Source organism: Haliotis rubra, unplaced genomic scaffold, assembly GCF_003918875.1.
Source record: "Haliotis rubra isolate DU_JTF1 unplaced genomic scaffold, ASM391887v1 Scf194, whole genome shotgun sequence".
In the NCBI taxonomy this organism is placed as follows: domain Eukaryota; kingdom Metazoa; phylum Mollusca; class Gastropoda; order Lepetellida; family Haliotidae; genus Haliotis; species Haliotis rubra.
In genome coordinates, this window is record NW_025765936.1 from 933,075 (window position 1) to 947,290 (window position 14,216).

A 14,216-nucleotide genomic window follows, 5' to 3' on the forward strand; every position below is an offset into this window, starting at 1 on the left:
TAGGATTGAGCAGAGAATGGGTGAGTGGGAGAGGTGGGTGGGTTAGTAGGTGAGAGAGTGGAGTGGGTTAGTAGGTGAGTAGTGATGGGTTAGTAGGTGAGAGGTTGGGTAGGTTAGTAGCGTGAAGGTGAGAGAAATGGAGTAGGTTAGTAAGGTGGGTTAGTAGAGTGCGTGGTTGGGTGGGTTAGTAGGTTAGTGGTTGGGTGGGTTAGTAGGTGCGAGAGTGGAATTGGGTTAGTAATGGGTGAGTTAGTGGGTGCGTTGTTGGGGTAGTAGGTGAGAATGGGTGGGTTAGTAGGTGTGTGGTTTGAGTGGGTTAGTAGTTGAGTGAGTGAGTGGGTTAGTAGGTGCGTGGTTGGGTGGCTTGGTGAGAGTGAGCGAGTGAGTAGATGGGTGCGTGAGTGGGTAGATGGGTGGGTGAGTGGATGGTTTAGTGAGTGAATGAATACGGGGTGGTCGGATAAGTTGGTGCGTGTCAAAAATGGGGCCTATCCCGTTATTTGCGACAGAAGAGTCGTATCACATATTGTATGACCTTTGACTCTAACAGGAGAACGTATTGATACGAATAGGCAGGGACTTTTCTGTCATTTTGGGCCAACAGAGGTTTCAAATTCCGACAGCCTTTGGTCTATATCTTTATAATTGCTTATATATTTTTATATGTTTCAGACACCGCTTAGTGTCGGTCATAGCCAAGAACAAGGAACAGCTGCATGTTTTGAGTGAGATCCTGAGGACTGGAGAGCCATGGGCAAGTTTGTTTGTTTATTTGTTTGTTTGTTTGATTGTTTGATTGCTTTAACGCAATGCAGTGTCCACAATATGGCTCAACGACAAATTTGATCCACGCAATTATCACGTCTATGTTAGGTGAGGTAAAATGGGGTTTAACGTCGTACTTGAGAATATTTCGCTCATTTGGCGACGTGCATGTGTGTGTATGTGTATGTGCGGCTGCTTGTACTAGCCCAGACTTGAGCTGGTTTTATAGTGCTAGCTCACTGAGATACCACTGAGATACTGACTCCGAGCCAACCAGTCCTTGTTGTACCCATTAATACCGAGCGCCAGACAGGGACCAACAAGTACCATATTTTAACTTATTTTGGTATGACGCGGTCGGGGATCGAACCCCCGACCTTTCGCTCTCCGGGCGGACGCTCTAACCACTACAACACCGGAGGCGGCACGTCTGTGTTAAAGTATAGGGCTACGATCGTCTTGGCGCTAAGGCTCACGTGTATATATACCTTGACCTAAAGCGATACTAGCTCTAAAGTGGTCATAACTCCCATACCTTAACCAGGGAGACTATATAAGGTGGTGGTCAGGCTCGCTGACTGGGTTGACACATGTCATCGGTTCCCAATTGCGCAGATCGATGTTCATGCTGTTGATCCCTGGATTGTCTGGTCCAGATCCAATTATTTACAAACCGCCGCCATATAGCTGGAATATTGCTGAGTGCGACGTAAAACTAAACTCCTTGAAATCAACAATCATTCTAAAGGCTTCTTCTGAAGTTTGGCTCTTGTAGTTTTAAACTTCCAACTGTTTTCTTCTCCAGGTCGATGTGTGGAGCTTTGCTGGCATCAACAGAACCTCGGAGATCCGAGTGCCTCCTTCCAGCTATGGGCTGTTCAGCACACTGATGCAGACCGCCCAAATACCCATTACCATCATGGAAAACGACATTGAACTGCACGTAACAGATTCAAACTATTTATAAGAGACCATGTTTCTCACAGGAGCTCGTATTTGAAATTCTACCATGAAATTAAAAAATGCCAGACCCTGATTGGTTAAAAATGGATGCCCATTTTTGCATTGATATCTCTTTTGAATTATGCTTTTTCACACCCTGCGTATAAACACAATTATTTGTTAACAGAATTATAGCAAGGGCTGCAGATATTATGAGGGGAATCAAAACATATTACTTTCAGTTCATTTGTGTGTTTTTTTGTCAAGCCGGACGACATTTGTTTTTCCGAATTTGACGAGAAAACGTTATTAATACCACCATTATCATAGTTGTGTTGCAAAGCCAGAATAATCTTTTATCGACATTTTCCAGAAAATACAAATCAAATTTATTAATTAATTTCAGAATCTTGCTTTGGGATTTTTTTTGTCAAGCCTGACGACATTTGTTTTTCGAATTTGTCGAGAATACGTTATTAATACCATCATCATTATGTTTTTTTGTTGTAAAGGCAATTTTTTTTATCGACATTTATTAGAAAATACAATTTTTTAATGTCAAAGAGATTGTCCCTTTAACCATGGCGCCTAATATCAGATACACATTTCAGGTTGATGGAGCGCGCCAGCAAGTCGACCCTCGGCCCCCACGAGAAGACGTCCCCCTTCATAAACTGGTCAGGAGGGGCCACCACCCACACAGGCTATAAGAGATATCAGTCAGTGAGTATCCCTCTCTACGATATACAAACAACAACAAATGATAATGATAATGCTGATGTTGATGACGATGTTGATGATGAATACGACGATGATGATGGTGAAGGCGACGACAAGGATGATGGTAGCACGATAAGATGATGATGATGTTGTTGGCAGCTTGAGTAGCAAAAATTGCATGCTGATGCTATAGCTATGATGATGATGATGATGATAATGCTGATGTTGATGACGATGTTGATGATGAATACGACGATGATGATGGTGAAGGCGACGACAAGGATGATGGTAGCACGATAAGATGATGATGATGATGTTGTTGATGATGATGATGATAATGCTGATGTTGATGACGATGTTGATGATGAATACGACGATGATGATGGTGAAGGCGACGACAAGGATGATGGCAGCAACGATAAGATGATGATGATGTTGTTGATGATAATCATGAAAATGTTGCTGCTGCTGCTGAATATGATGAAGATGACGACGACGATGATGATGGTGACGACGACGATGCTGCTGCTGATTTTTATCGTTTTTTTGCGTGTCAGATTGTGGACATTATGACTGGGATGAGGAACAGTTATCCAAATCTCGTCCAGGAGGTCGGCAACCTGAGTCCCCAAACCCACGAGGGACGAAACATCGCATACATCAGGGTAAGGTCCTCTCATCTAGTTTACCCCCCAAACCCCCACGAATAGTCAGGGCTAACAATTAGCCAACCTGATTGGAAGAGCGGGCCTCTCTCCCGCCAATGATGAACCCCTAGATTGTTCAGCAGTTTCCGTTCCGATTCTCAAAATGGCCGCTACAGCAGCCATCTTGAACGATAACTATTTATTACCACAACTATATACATTTGACCTGGATGTAACCATTGTACTTTGACCAAACTGAACACTTAAACCTCTTATGGTCAATACTCCATGCTCCAAATGTAATGTAATTTGGTTTCAAACTAAACTCTTTGCCAGGTCTGTATCTTCGGGTTTTCGTCCTCGGTTTTTATCGAGACGGTATCTAAATATAAATGCTAATATTTATTGTCCCGCCTTGACTTCAGAACTTCAGCTGCAAAATCAGAAAGGTTTCTCTCATGAAATTTGTTTGTGTAAATAGTTTTGGAATAAATAACAAACGCATTACAGAATTGTTTTTGCTGGCCAACAGTTCATTTTCTATTCAACAATCTGACGCATTATCATTATAGTTGCAGTATTGATTCCTATTTCTCACAGTTTGGTACCGGAGGAGTTAAGCCGGTGATATTCATCGAGTCACTGATTCACGCCAGGGAGTGGATTGCTGGAGCATCTGTTTTGTACTTCATGGATCGGGTAAGTAGCGGGGCAACAAGCTAGCAGACACACGTGGGCGGGGCAACAAGCTGAGTAGCTGGCAGACACACGTGGGCGGGGCAGTAGCTAGTATTGCAGAGACACACGTGGGCGGGGCGAGTAGCTAGCAGACACCACATAGGCGGGACGAGTAGCTACCAGAGACACGTGGGCGGGGCGAGTAGCTAGCAGACACACGTGGGCGGGGACGAGTAGCTAGCAGACACACGTGGGCGGGACGAGTAGCTAGCAGACACACGTGGGCGGGGAGAGTAGCTAGCAGACACACATGGGCGGGACGTAGCAGTAAGCGGGGCAGTAGCAGACACACGTGGGCGGGGCGAGTAGCTAGCAGACACACATGGGCGGGGCGTAGCTAGGACACACGGGGCGAGTAGCTAGCAGACACACATGGGCGGGGCAAGTAGCTAGCAGACACACGTGGGCGGGGCGAGTAGCTAGCAGACACACGTGGGCGGGACGAGTAGCTACCAGAGACACATGGGCGGGGCATAAGACAGGGCGAGAGTAGCTAGCAGACACACATGGCGGGGCGGGGGAGAGTAGCTAGCAGACAAACGTTGGCGGGACGAGTAGCTACCAGAGACACATGGGCGGGGCAACTAGCTAGCAGACACACATGGGCGCTGAGAGTAGCTAGCAGACACACGTGGGCGGGACGAGTAGCTACCAGAGACACATGGGCGGGGCGAGTAGCTAGCAGACACACATAGGCGGGACGAGTAGCTACCAGAGACACATGGGCGCTGAGAGTAGCTAGCAGACAAACGTGGACGGGACGAATAGCTACCAGAGACACATGGGCGGGGCGAGTAGCTAGCAGACACACATGGACGGGACGAGTAGGTACCAGAGACACATGGGCGGGGAGAGTAGCTAGCAGACACACATGGACGGGACGAGTAGCTAGCAGACACACATGGGCGCTGAGAGTAGCTAGCAGACACACATGGACGGGACGAGTAGCTACCAGAGACACATGGGCGGGGAGATTAGCTAGCAGACAAACGTGGGCGGGGCGAGTAGCTAGCAGACACACGTGGGCGGGGCGAGTAGCTAGCAGACCAACGTGGGCGGGGCGAGTAGCTAGCAGACACACATGGGCGCTGAGAGTAGCTAGCAGACACACATGGACGGGACGAGTAGCTACAAGAGACACATGGGCGGGGAGAGTAGCTAGCAGACAAACGTGGGCGGGGCGAGTAGCTAGCAGACACACATGGGCGGGGCAACAAGCTAGCAGACAAAGGTGGGCGGGGCGAGTAGCTACCAGAGACACATGCGGCAGCTAGCTAGCAGACATGGGCGGGGCAAGCTAGCACATGCAGACAAACACGTGGGCGGGGCGAGTAGCTAGCAGACACACATTGACGGGACGAGTAGCTACCAGAGACACGTGGGCGGGGAGACTAGCTAGCAGACAAACGTGGGCGGGGGCGGTAGCTCGCAGACACATGAGCGCTGAGAGTAGCTGTGGTCGGGCGAGTAGCTAGGACAGAACAGAAACTACATGGGCGCTGGGTAGCTAGCCAGACACACATGGGCGGGGCAACTAGCTAGCAGACAAACGTGGGCGGGGCGAGTAGCTGGCAGACAAACGTGGGCGGGGCAGACGACGGGGCAACTAGCTAGCAGACAAACGTGGGCGGGGCGAGTAGCTACCAGAGACACATGGGCGGGGCAACTAGCTAGCAGACCAACGTGGGCGGGGCGAGTAGCTCGCAGACACACATGGGCGGGGCGAGTAGCTACCAGAGACACATGGGCGGGGCAACTAGCTAGCAGACCAACGTGGGCGGGGCGAGTAGCTAGCAGACACATAAGGACGGGACGAGTAGCTACCAGAGACACATGGGCGGGGCAACTAGCTAGCAGACAAACGTGGGCGGGGCAACTAGCTAGCAGACACACGTGGGCGGGGCAACTAGCTAGCAGACAAACGTGGGCGGGGCGAGTAGCTAGCAGGCAAACATGGGCGGGACGAGAAGCTGTGCGAGAAGACAGCAGACAAAAATGCGCAACCAGACGGAAATGGGCGGGACGGGTAGCTGACGGAGGTATTAACTCATGGAGACAGCGAGTCGCATGGATGGGCGAGAAGCTGGCAGGCACATGCGTTGGAGCAGGTAGGTTCTAGACGAATAGCTTGCAAGCACATGGGTTGGACGACTACCGAGTGGCTGGTAGCAAGCAGACACAGGCAAGAAGCCGGCAGCGATTAGCTGGGCGAGAATCTATAAGACATATGGGCTGGGCCGCACTCAACAATATTGCAGCGAGTATCGAGGCAGACACATAATCGAGCTGGTCGAGAAGCTAGCAGACACCCATTGGCTGGGCCAGTTGATGGGTGACATGCTTCAGGCAAACATGGGCGGACGAGAAGCGGTGCGAAGACAGTTCGCGTCTTATGCGCATGGGTTGCTGAAGACCAATTCTAACCCGGATCTTCAAGGGTCACTGGAATACAAGGATCAGCAGTTCATGGCGTGACTGAAAACGGCAACTGTGCATGCGGGGAGAACCGCAGCGTGTTAGACCACTGGAACGCCCTCGAAAAGTGAACGCCCTTAATAAATGTGTCTATTTCTTGAAATAACACTATTTTATGTTACAGCTGGTGAGCAAGTACGCCATGGACGCTGACGCAAAATACATGCTGGACAACTACGACATTTACGTCGTTCCTGTCGCTAATCCTGACGGCTACGAATACACCCATACCAATGTAAGTACACCCACGCCCTTTGTAGTACATCTACATCGTCATAGTGAATACACCCATACCAGTGTAAGTACACCCACGCCCTTTGTAGTACATCTACATCGTCATAGTGAATACACCCATGCGACAGCTACATCGTCACACCCATACCAGTGTAAGTACACCCACGCCCTTTAGTACAGTACATCGTCACATCGTCATACCCAGTGAATACACCCACGCCCTTTGTAGTACATCTACATCGTCATAGTGAATACACCCATACCAGTGTAAGTACACCCACGCCCTTTGTAGTACATCTACATCGTCATAGTGAATACACCCATACCAGTGTAAGTACACCCACGCCCTTTGTAGTACATCTACATCGTCATAGTGAATACACCCATACCAGTGTAAGTACACCCACGCCCTTTGTAATACATCGTCATGAGTGAATACACCCATACCAGTGTAAGTACACCCACGCCCTTTGTAGTACATCTACATCGTCATAGTGAATACACCCATACCAGTGTAAGTACACCCACGCCCTTTGTAGTACATCTACATCGTCATAGTGAATACACCCATGGTGAACACCATGTAAGTACACCCACGCCCCTTTGTAGTACATCTACATCGTCATAGTGAATACACCATACCAGTGTAAGTACACGTTTGTAGGTACATCTACATCGTCATAGTAAGTACACCCACGCCCTTTGTAGTACATCTACATCGTCATAGTGAATACACCCATACCAGTGTAAGTACACCCACGCCCTTTGTAGTACATCTACATCGTCATAGTGAATACACCCATACCAGTGTAAGTACACCCACGCCCTTTGTAGTACATCTACATCGTCATAGTGGATACACCCATGCTACGGATACACCCATACCAGTGTAAGTACACCCACGCCCTTTGTAGTACATCTACATCGTCATAGTGAATACACCCATACCAGTGTAAGTACACCCACGCCCTTTGTAGTACATCTACATCGTCATAGTGGATACACCCATGCTACGAATACACCCATACCAGTGTAAGTACACCCACGCCCTTTGTAGTACATCTACATCGTCATAGTGAATACACCCATACCAGTGTATACACCCAGTACACACCTACACGCCCTTTGTAAGTACACCAACGCCCTTTGTAGTACATCTACATCGTCATAGTGAATACATCGTCATACATCTACATCGTCATAGTGAATACACCCATGCCAGTGTAAGTGTAAGTACACCCGCTACATCTACATCGTCATAGTGAATACACCCATACCAGTGTAAGTACCACGCCCTTTGTAGCACATCTACATCGTCATAGTGAATACACCCATACCAGTGTAAGTACACCCACGCCCTTTGTAGTACATCTACATCGTCATAGTGAATACACCCATGCTACGAATACACCCATACCAGTGTAAGTACACCCACGCCCTTTGTAGTACATCTACATCGTCATAGTGAATACACCCATACCAGTGTAAGTACACCCACGCCCTTTGTAGTACATCTACATCGTCATAGTGAATACACCCATGCTACGGATACACCCCCTTAACGCTTTAAGTACTCCAGTTTGAGTACATCAACGTCACGAGGAAATCTCTCAAGCCCCTGAAATACACCCACACTTCTGTGAATACACATAGGCACGCACGCGCACACACCCTGCGAGTATACACACACCCTGGAGTGAGTGATTTTAGGTTTACGCTGCTTTTAGCAATATCCCAGCAATATCACGGCGGGGGACACCAGAATTGGGCTTCACACATTGTACCCATGTGGGGAATCGAAATCAGGTCTTCGGCGTGGCGAGCAAACGCTTTAACCGCTAGGCTACCCCAACGCCTCAGTAACCATGTAAGTACATAACCACGTGGTACTGTGGGCTTGATCGAATCCTTGAAATTAGGGATCATGATGTAAATATTGTATTCACAGAACAGGCTGTGGAGAAAGAACCGATCTCAACCCCAAGGGAACTGCAGAGGTGTCGATCTCAACAGGAACTTCGACGCATACTGGAACAGTGAGTCTTCACTTCCTGTGACGTCATTTCCTCTATGCTCATGATGCTAACTATAGAGTTGTACTTTCGTATTCTGGGGGATTGTAGTTTCGTTTCCTGGGGGGTTGAAATGGGACCAAAATATGTCCTCGGGTGTTATGTGCGTGTTGCATGTTGAATTTTATTAAGAGGTGTTGGACAAGAAGGGTATATATGTCCCTGTAGGTTAAAGCAGCACGCTTCGGAAAGGGAGTGAGTGAGTGACTTTTGTTTAAAGCCGCTTTTAGCAATCTCCCAGCAATATCATCAGGGCGGGGGACACCAGAATTGGGCTTCACACATTGTACCCATGTGGGGATTCGAACCCGGGTCTTCGGCGTGACGAGCGAACGCTTTAACCACTAGGCTACCCCACCGCCCCCAAAACAAGAACAAAAAGAACTCGGGTCCTCGGGGCCCTTTCGGAAAGGGGTTTACAATATGTGTTGTAGCTTTCGTTGTTCTTGATATCAACCACTCGTCTATCATTTCCGCGCCTCGGTTATCTGAAGGCTGATCTGATCATACAGAAACAGAGCTGGGTCCCTATCCACAAAGCGTTCGTAGCGCTATGACGTTCGTAAACCATGGGGAACTGTAAAGTTACGACAGGTCGTAACGTTACGAATACTTTGTGGATCAGACTAGCTATTCTCGAACGTTCGTAGGCCCCACGAACTTCGTAAGCCCATTCTTAACACGTTGCCTACGATCAAAGTTAAGAATTCTTATGGCTACGAACGCTTCGAGAATAAAGGCCCAGGATCCTGGCATGTACTTACCAATGACGTGGTTATGACGTTACTTTCACAGCCGTCGGCGTCAGTAACCAGTGCTCGAGCGACATCTACTGCGGTACGTCGGTGTTCTCAGAGGCCGAGGCCCAGGCTATCAGGAACAAAGTGTCAGAGATCAACTCCGGAGGTCAACGTCTTCTCGCTTACCTTGCTGTCCACTCGTACTCGCAGCTGTTGCTTACGCCCTATTCGTACGCAAACGACCGCCCGGGCAACGCCGCCGAAGTGGTGAGATGATCATTCAGAAAAATACGATTATAACGAACTCGCAGCTGTTGCTTACGCCCTATTCGTACGCAAAAGTCCGCCCGGACAACGCCGGCGAAGTGGTGACATGATCATTATAATAATAATAATGCTGAAAATTTATATAGCGCTAAATCCAACCTCTAAGTGGGTGCTTAATTATGTCAAATATGATTATAACAAACTTAAAGTCACCACAAATTTCCGTTCGCTATAACCGTTGTTCCTTATACGTATTTCGGATTAAGAGTAAGTGAATGAGTATGGTTTTACAACGCTTTTAGCAATATTCCAGCAATATCACGGCGGGGTACGCCAAAATTGGGCTTCATACATTATACCAATGTTGGCAATCGAACCTGGGCCTTCGGCTTGACGAGCGAACGCTTTATCCACTAGGCTACCCCACCGCCCCATTTCTTATGCGTCAGTTTGTTCTCAGAGGCCGAGACAAACTAGTGATGGATGTCATAAGAACATTCAGCCAAGTCAGCGAGCCTGACCACCCGGTCCCGTTAGTCGCTTCTTATGGCAAGCATGGGTTACTGAAGATCAATTCTAACACGGATCTTCACGGCTCGTTGCTTATAAACGTAGTTTACGGTACAATAACCTTCTCGAATGGTCCACAAATTTTAGTTCCCTGTAACCATAGTTCCTTATACTCATATCGACTAATATATACGGCAAGTGGTCTGGTGCAAAATAAAGTTTTGTTATATCCTTTCACTGGCTTTAAAGGTGTTAGTTATAAACGGAGTTTACTGTATATACACTAAACGCCAAAAGAAACGTTACCCTCCTTCCTTAATTTCTTAAAATCTACTCAAGTGAGGACGAAACTTTCTGATGCATGGAGATCCTCTTCTTGGTCAGTCTACGGTGACCCAAGTCTGTCTGTAGCCCTGAATAAGTCTTATAACCATGATACGGTGGCATCCGAGGGCGTTGGCAACAGCATTGTATGTCCACCCCATCTGCAACATCCCAATGGCTCTTTCTCTCTCTTCAGCTGTTAATCCTGGCATATTTCTCGTACTTGTGTATCATATCATGCATTCTAGGCTCTCTTCATACCCTGGAGAATCATTCTTCACATGAAATGGAGGCATATACTGCTTGAATATTGCTACGCTTTGGCGACTGATATTGCTGTGTAAACACAAAATGGAAAAATGTTACTTTGCAAGCAAAAATGTTAACAAAGATAATTTTAGATGTTCCTAAGCACTTTTTCACAATATCAAAGATACGTTTTATTTGTTTTCACTGATTCAAATCAGCAGAAAATGTTTTAAAAGACTCAAATCATAGGAATGATCCTTTTACAATTTTCCACACTCTACAACAGTTGTTTCTTGATTTAATAGTTGAAAAATAGTTTATCTTTGTCTCAAAGCAGCATATTATTTCATCCTTTCTTTTGGACATCTAAATCACTGTTATTGGTTTATTTCGGCATGGACAATTTAACTCTTCTGAAAAAGATGCATTTCACCTAAATATTAATGCATTTGAAAAATGTTTTTTCGTGACTTGCATAAAGCACGTAGCTTTCGTGTAAACTAATACCTTCTAACATGTCTTTGATATTTTTTCAGTAATTCATAAAGGTAGGAGGGTAACGTATCTAGTGGCGTCTAGAGTATGTTGTTCTTAGGCAACGTTGTTGCTAGGTTTATTTGTAGTGATTGTCAGTAGTCAGTGTAATTGAAAGAATCATCTTCGCTAATAACGGGTATTATATCTCCAGTATATATGTTTGCTGTCTTGCTTTCGTTTTAGTCGAATTACTGCCTTCAGCACGAGAAACAGGCTTCCCACATTGTAATCGCGTGAAAAACCGAGCCCAGGTCTTCGGTTTGGCGACCTGTGAAGTTCCGAGTTAGAATTAACCTTAAGTAACCTGTTCTTGTCGTAAGAGGCGACATACGGGATAGGGTGGTCATGCTCACCGACTTGGTTGACACATGTCATCGTATCCCAATACGATGCTCTTGCTGTTGATCACTGGATTGTCTGATGAAGGCTCGGTTATGTACAGACCTCCTCCATACAGCTGGAATATTGCAGAGTGCGGCGTATCGGCTTGGCTTGCGAACGCTTGAAGCACTAGGCTACATCACTGGCCCTCAAATACCAGCAACAGACATCCAGTACGTATGTAATACAAGCAACAGACATCCAGTACGTATGTAATACAAGCAACAGACATCCAGTACGTATGTAATACAAGCAACAGACATCCAGTACGTATGTAATACAAGCAACAGACATCAAGTACGTATGTAATACCAGCAGCAGACATCCAGTACGTATGTAATACCAGCAACAGACATCCAGTACGTATGTAATACAAGCAACAGACATCCAGTACGAATGTAATACCAGCAACAGACATCCAGTACGTATGTAATACCAGCAGCAGACATCCAGTACGTATGTAATACCAGCAACAGACATCCAGTACGTATGAAATACAAGCAACAGACATCCAGTACGTATGTAATACAAGCAGCGACATGCCCACTATTCGACTCGTTGTCGATTAAACTGACTTACAAAAGAAAGCACACATCAGGTGTTTGGGGCTTATATAAATTACCCGAAATTGTCGATAGACCCGAATGTGTGTACTTTCTTTTGTGCGTCAGTTTACACATGGGTGGTAGTGTTATGACGTCATAGACCGTGGAGAATCATGATGGATGTTTCTCTGTGAAGGTGTGTGATATTGTTTTTGCATCCAGGACGCCGTTGCTGAGCTGATGAACGACGCGCTAAAGGCGCCATTCGGAACTAACTACATATGGGGCCATGGACCTGATGTGCTGTGTAAGTACTGAGGTCTCGTTAAAACGCCATCTCAAGACCATGATCTTTACAAATGTGACCAAGTCTCGTTACTATGCCATCAGCGAAACTTTGTGTATACTGTAGCGACGTTATAACGGGAAGCAGAAAACAAACAGAAAAGCGACGGTGTCGCTGACCTAAAGTAATAATCCTCGTTCAGGGCTAACTAATGTGCTGTTCCGTTTGACGTGTCTTCCCCCTACGTTAGGACAAACGTTACGGAGAAAACAAATGACAAATGACAGTTTACAAATCACGTGACATTCCACGGACTCCACGGATTCTGTAGGACACAGGGCATAGGCATAATTAGCAACGTTGTCGCAGTTTAATTGTAAGTCGAGCTGAACCATTATTCCCATCGTAAGAATTAAATGTATCGTTTCCACCAGTGATGTTAGCCGAGTGAAGCAACTACAAACCAACAAATAGGCGCTACGGAGTTAGTTACACTGAAGGAGACTGCACTTGGCAAAGACACCCCACATGCATCTTGACGTCGGTTACCAAGGGCAGACTAGAAGGGCGTATAGTGACGTCAATACTTTGTGACGTAATGGCTTTGATGTTTTAGACCGAGAATGAGACCACGATCTATACAAATATGATCACGTCTCGGTATGACACCATTAGTGAAACTTGGTTTTATTGCACTGTACTATATTTAGGCTAGGGCTTGCTACGAGAAAGAAAGTTACTTTTAAACCTCAAAATTTTCACAATAACTCAGACTAATTATTACTTTATACAGTCAAACAAGGTTGTGTCCATGTTGAACGGACTAAAGAATTTACTTCGAGTTATTTAGGTAAGGAATACGCGGGAACCAAGTTGATACTTCGAGACAACAGTAAGTTCGGCACAATGATATTTTTGCTATGCATTGAAACTTTACTCGACCACTTTACAGACCCAGTGTCCGGTGCTAGCGACGACTGGGCGATGCTAAGCGGTGGTGCAAGGTACGTCTACACCTACGAACTGAGACCCAAGTCAAACAATCCCGGCTTCACCATCGGCGCTGAATACATTATCCCCAACGGCTACGAGTTCTGGCTCTCCACGGTCGCCATGGCATGCAACATGAACGCGGGGGCACCGAACTGCAACTTCTAATTATGCAAACACGCCGACCTCTTACATATCCACAAAAAAATGGTATCTATTATCGCTATGGTGAATCCCTTGATGATGCCTAGTCATTATAACGTAATAATGAAATGACGTCATATAATATGACGTCACCTCGATCGCGTTTTAGCTTGATGATTATGAACAATATCCAAGAATATACAACCGATATCGACCTCTACAAGAGTCTATAATTGTATAATATCCGAGATTTGTAGAACTCGTTTATATTACGAATCCTGTACATTAAAGAAAAGTTTCGAGAGTGTAAATTTGATTAACAACGTTTCTGATTCTGTGACGCGTAACCGAGGTCTTTCTTGCTGAAATAAATGTGTCCTTAATCTCTTATCTTTCTGGCACAAGGAAATGTTTTGTTTGTTTGGCTGTTGTTTACCTCCCAATCTGGAAATATTTCAGCAATGTGGAACTCTGGAAATAATGGATTTATAATCAGGCAAACCGGTGGTCGGCACAATGAACAACGATGGCACATGGGCCAAACTTGACTGTCCGAATCAGTGGACCTTATTCAGATATCTTAAATGCATGGTTTAGTTCATAAACAAAGTACCCGTGAAGATCCGGGTTGGAATTGGTCTTCAGCAACC

General features: G+C 46.2%; 1 protein-coding gene across 1 annotated transcript; it reads left to right on the forward strand.

The window, feature by feature from the left end:
• Positions 1–2,324: 2,324 nt before the first annotated feature.
• LOC124274751 (carboxypeptidase B-like) lies at positions 2,325–13,763 on the forward strand. The gene is made up of 8 exons (XM_046710121.1): positions 2,325–2,430; positions 2,985–3,092; positions 3,675–3,773; positions 6,412–6,522; positions 8,470–8,557; positions 9,389–9,600; positions 12,369–12,453; positions 13,385–13,763. The coding sequence occupies exons 2-8, from the start codon at positions 2,997–2,999 to the stop codon at positions 13,588–13,590; spliced, it is 897 nt and encodes a 298-aa protein (XP_046566077.1). The 5' UTR covers positions 2,325–2,430; positions 2,985–2,996; the 3' UTR covers positions 13,591–13,763.
• Positions 13,764–14,216: the final 453 nt, after the last annotated feature.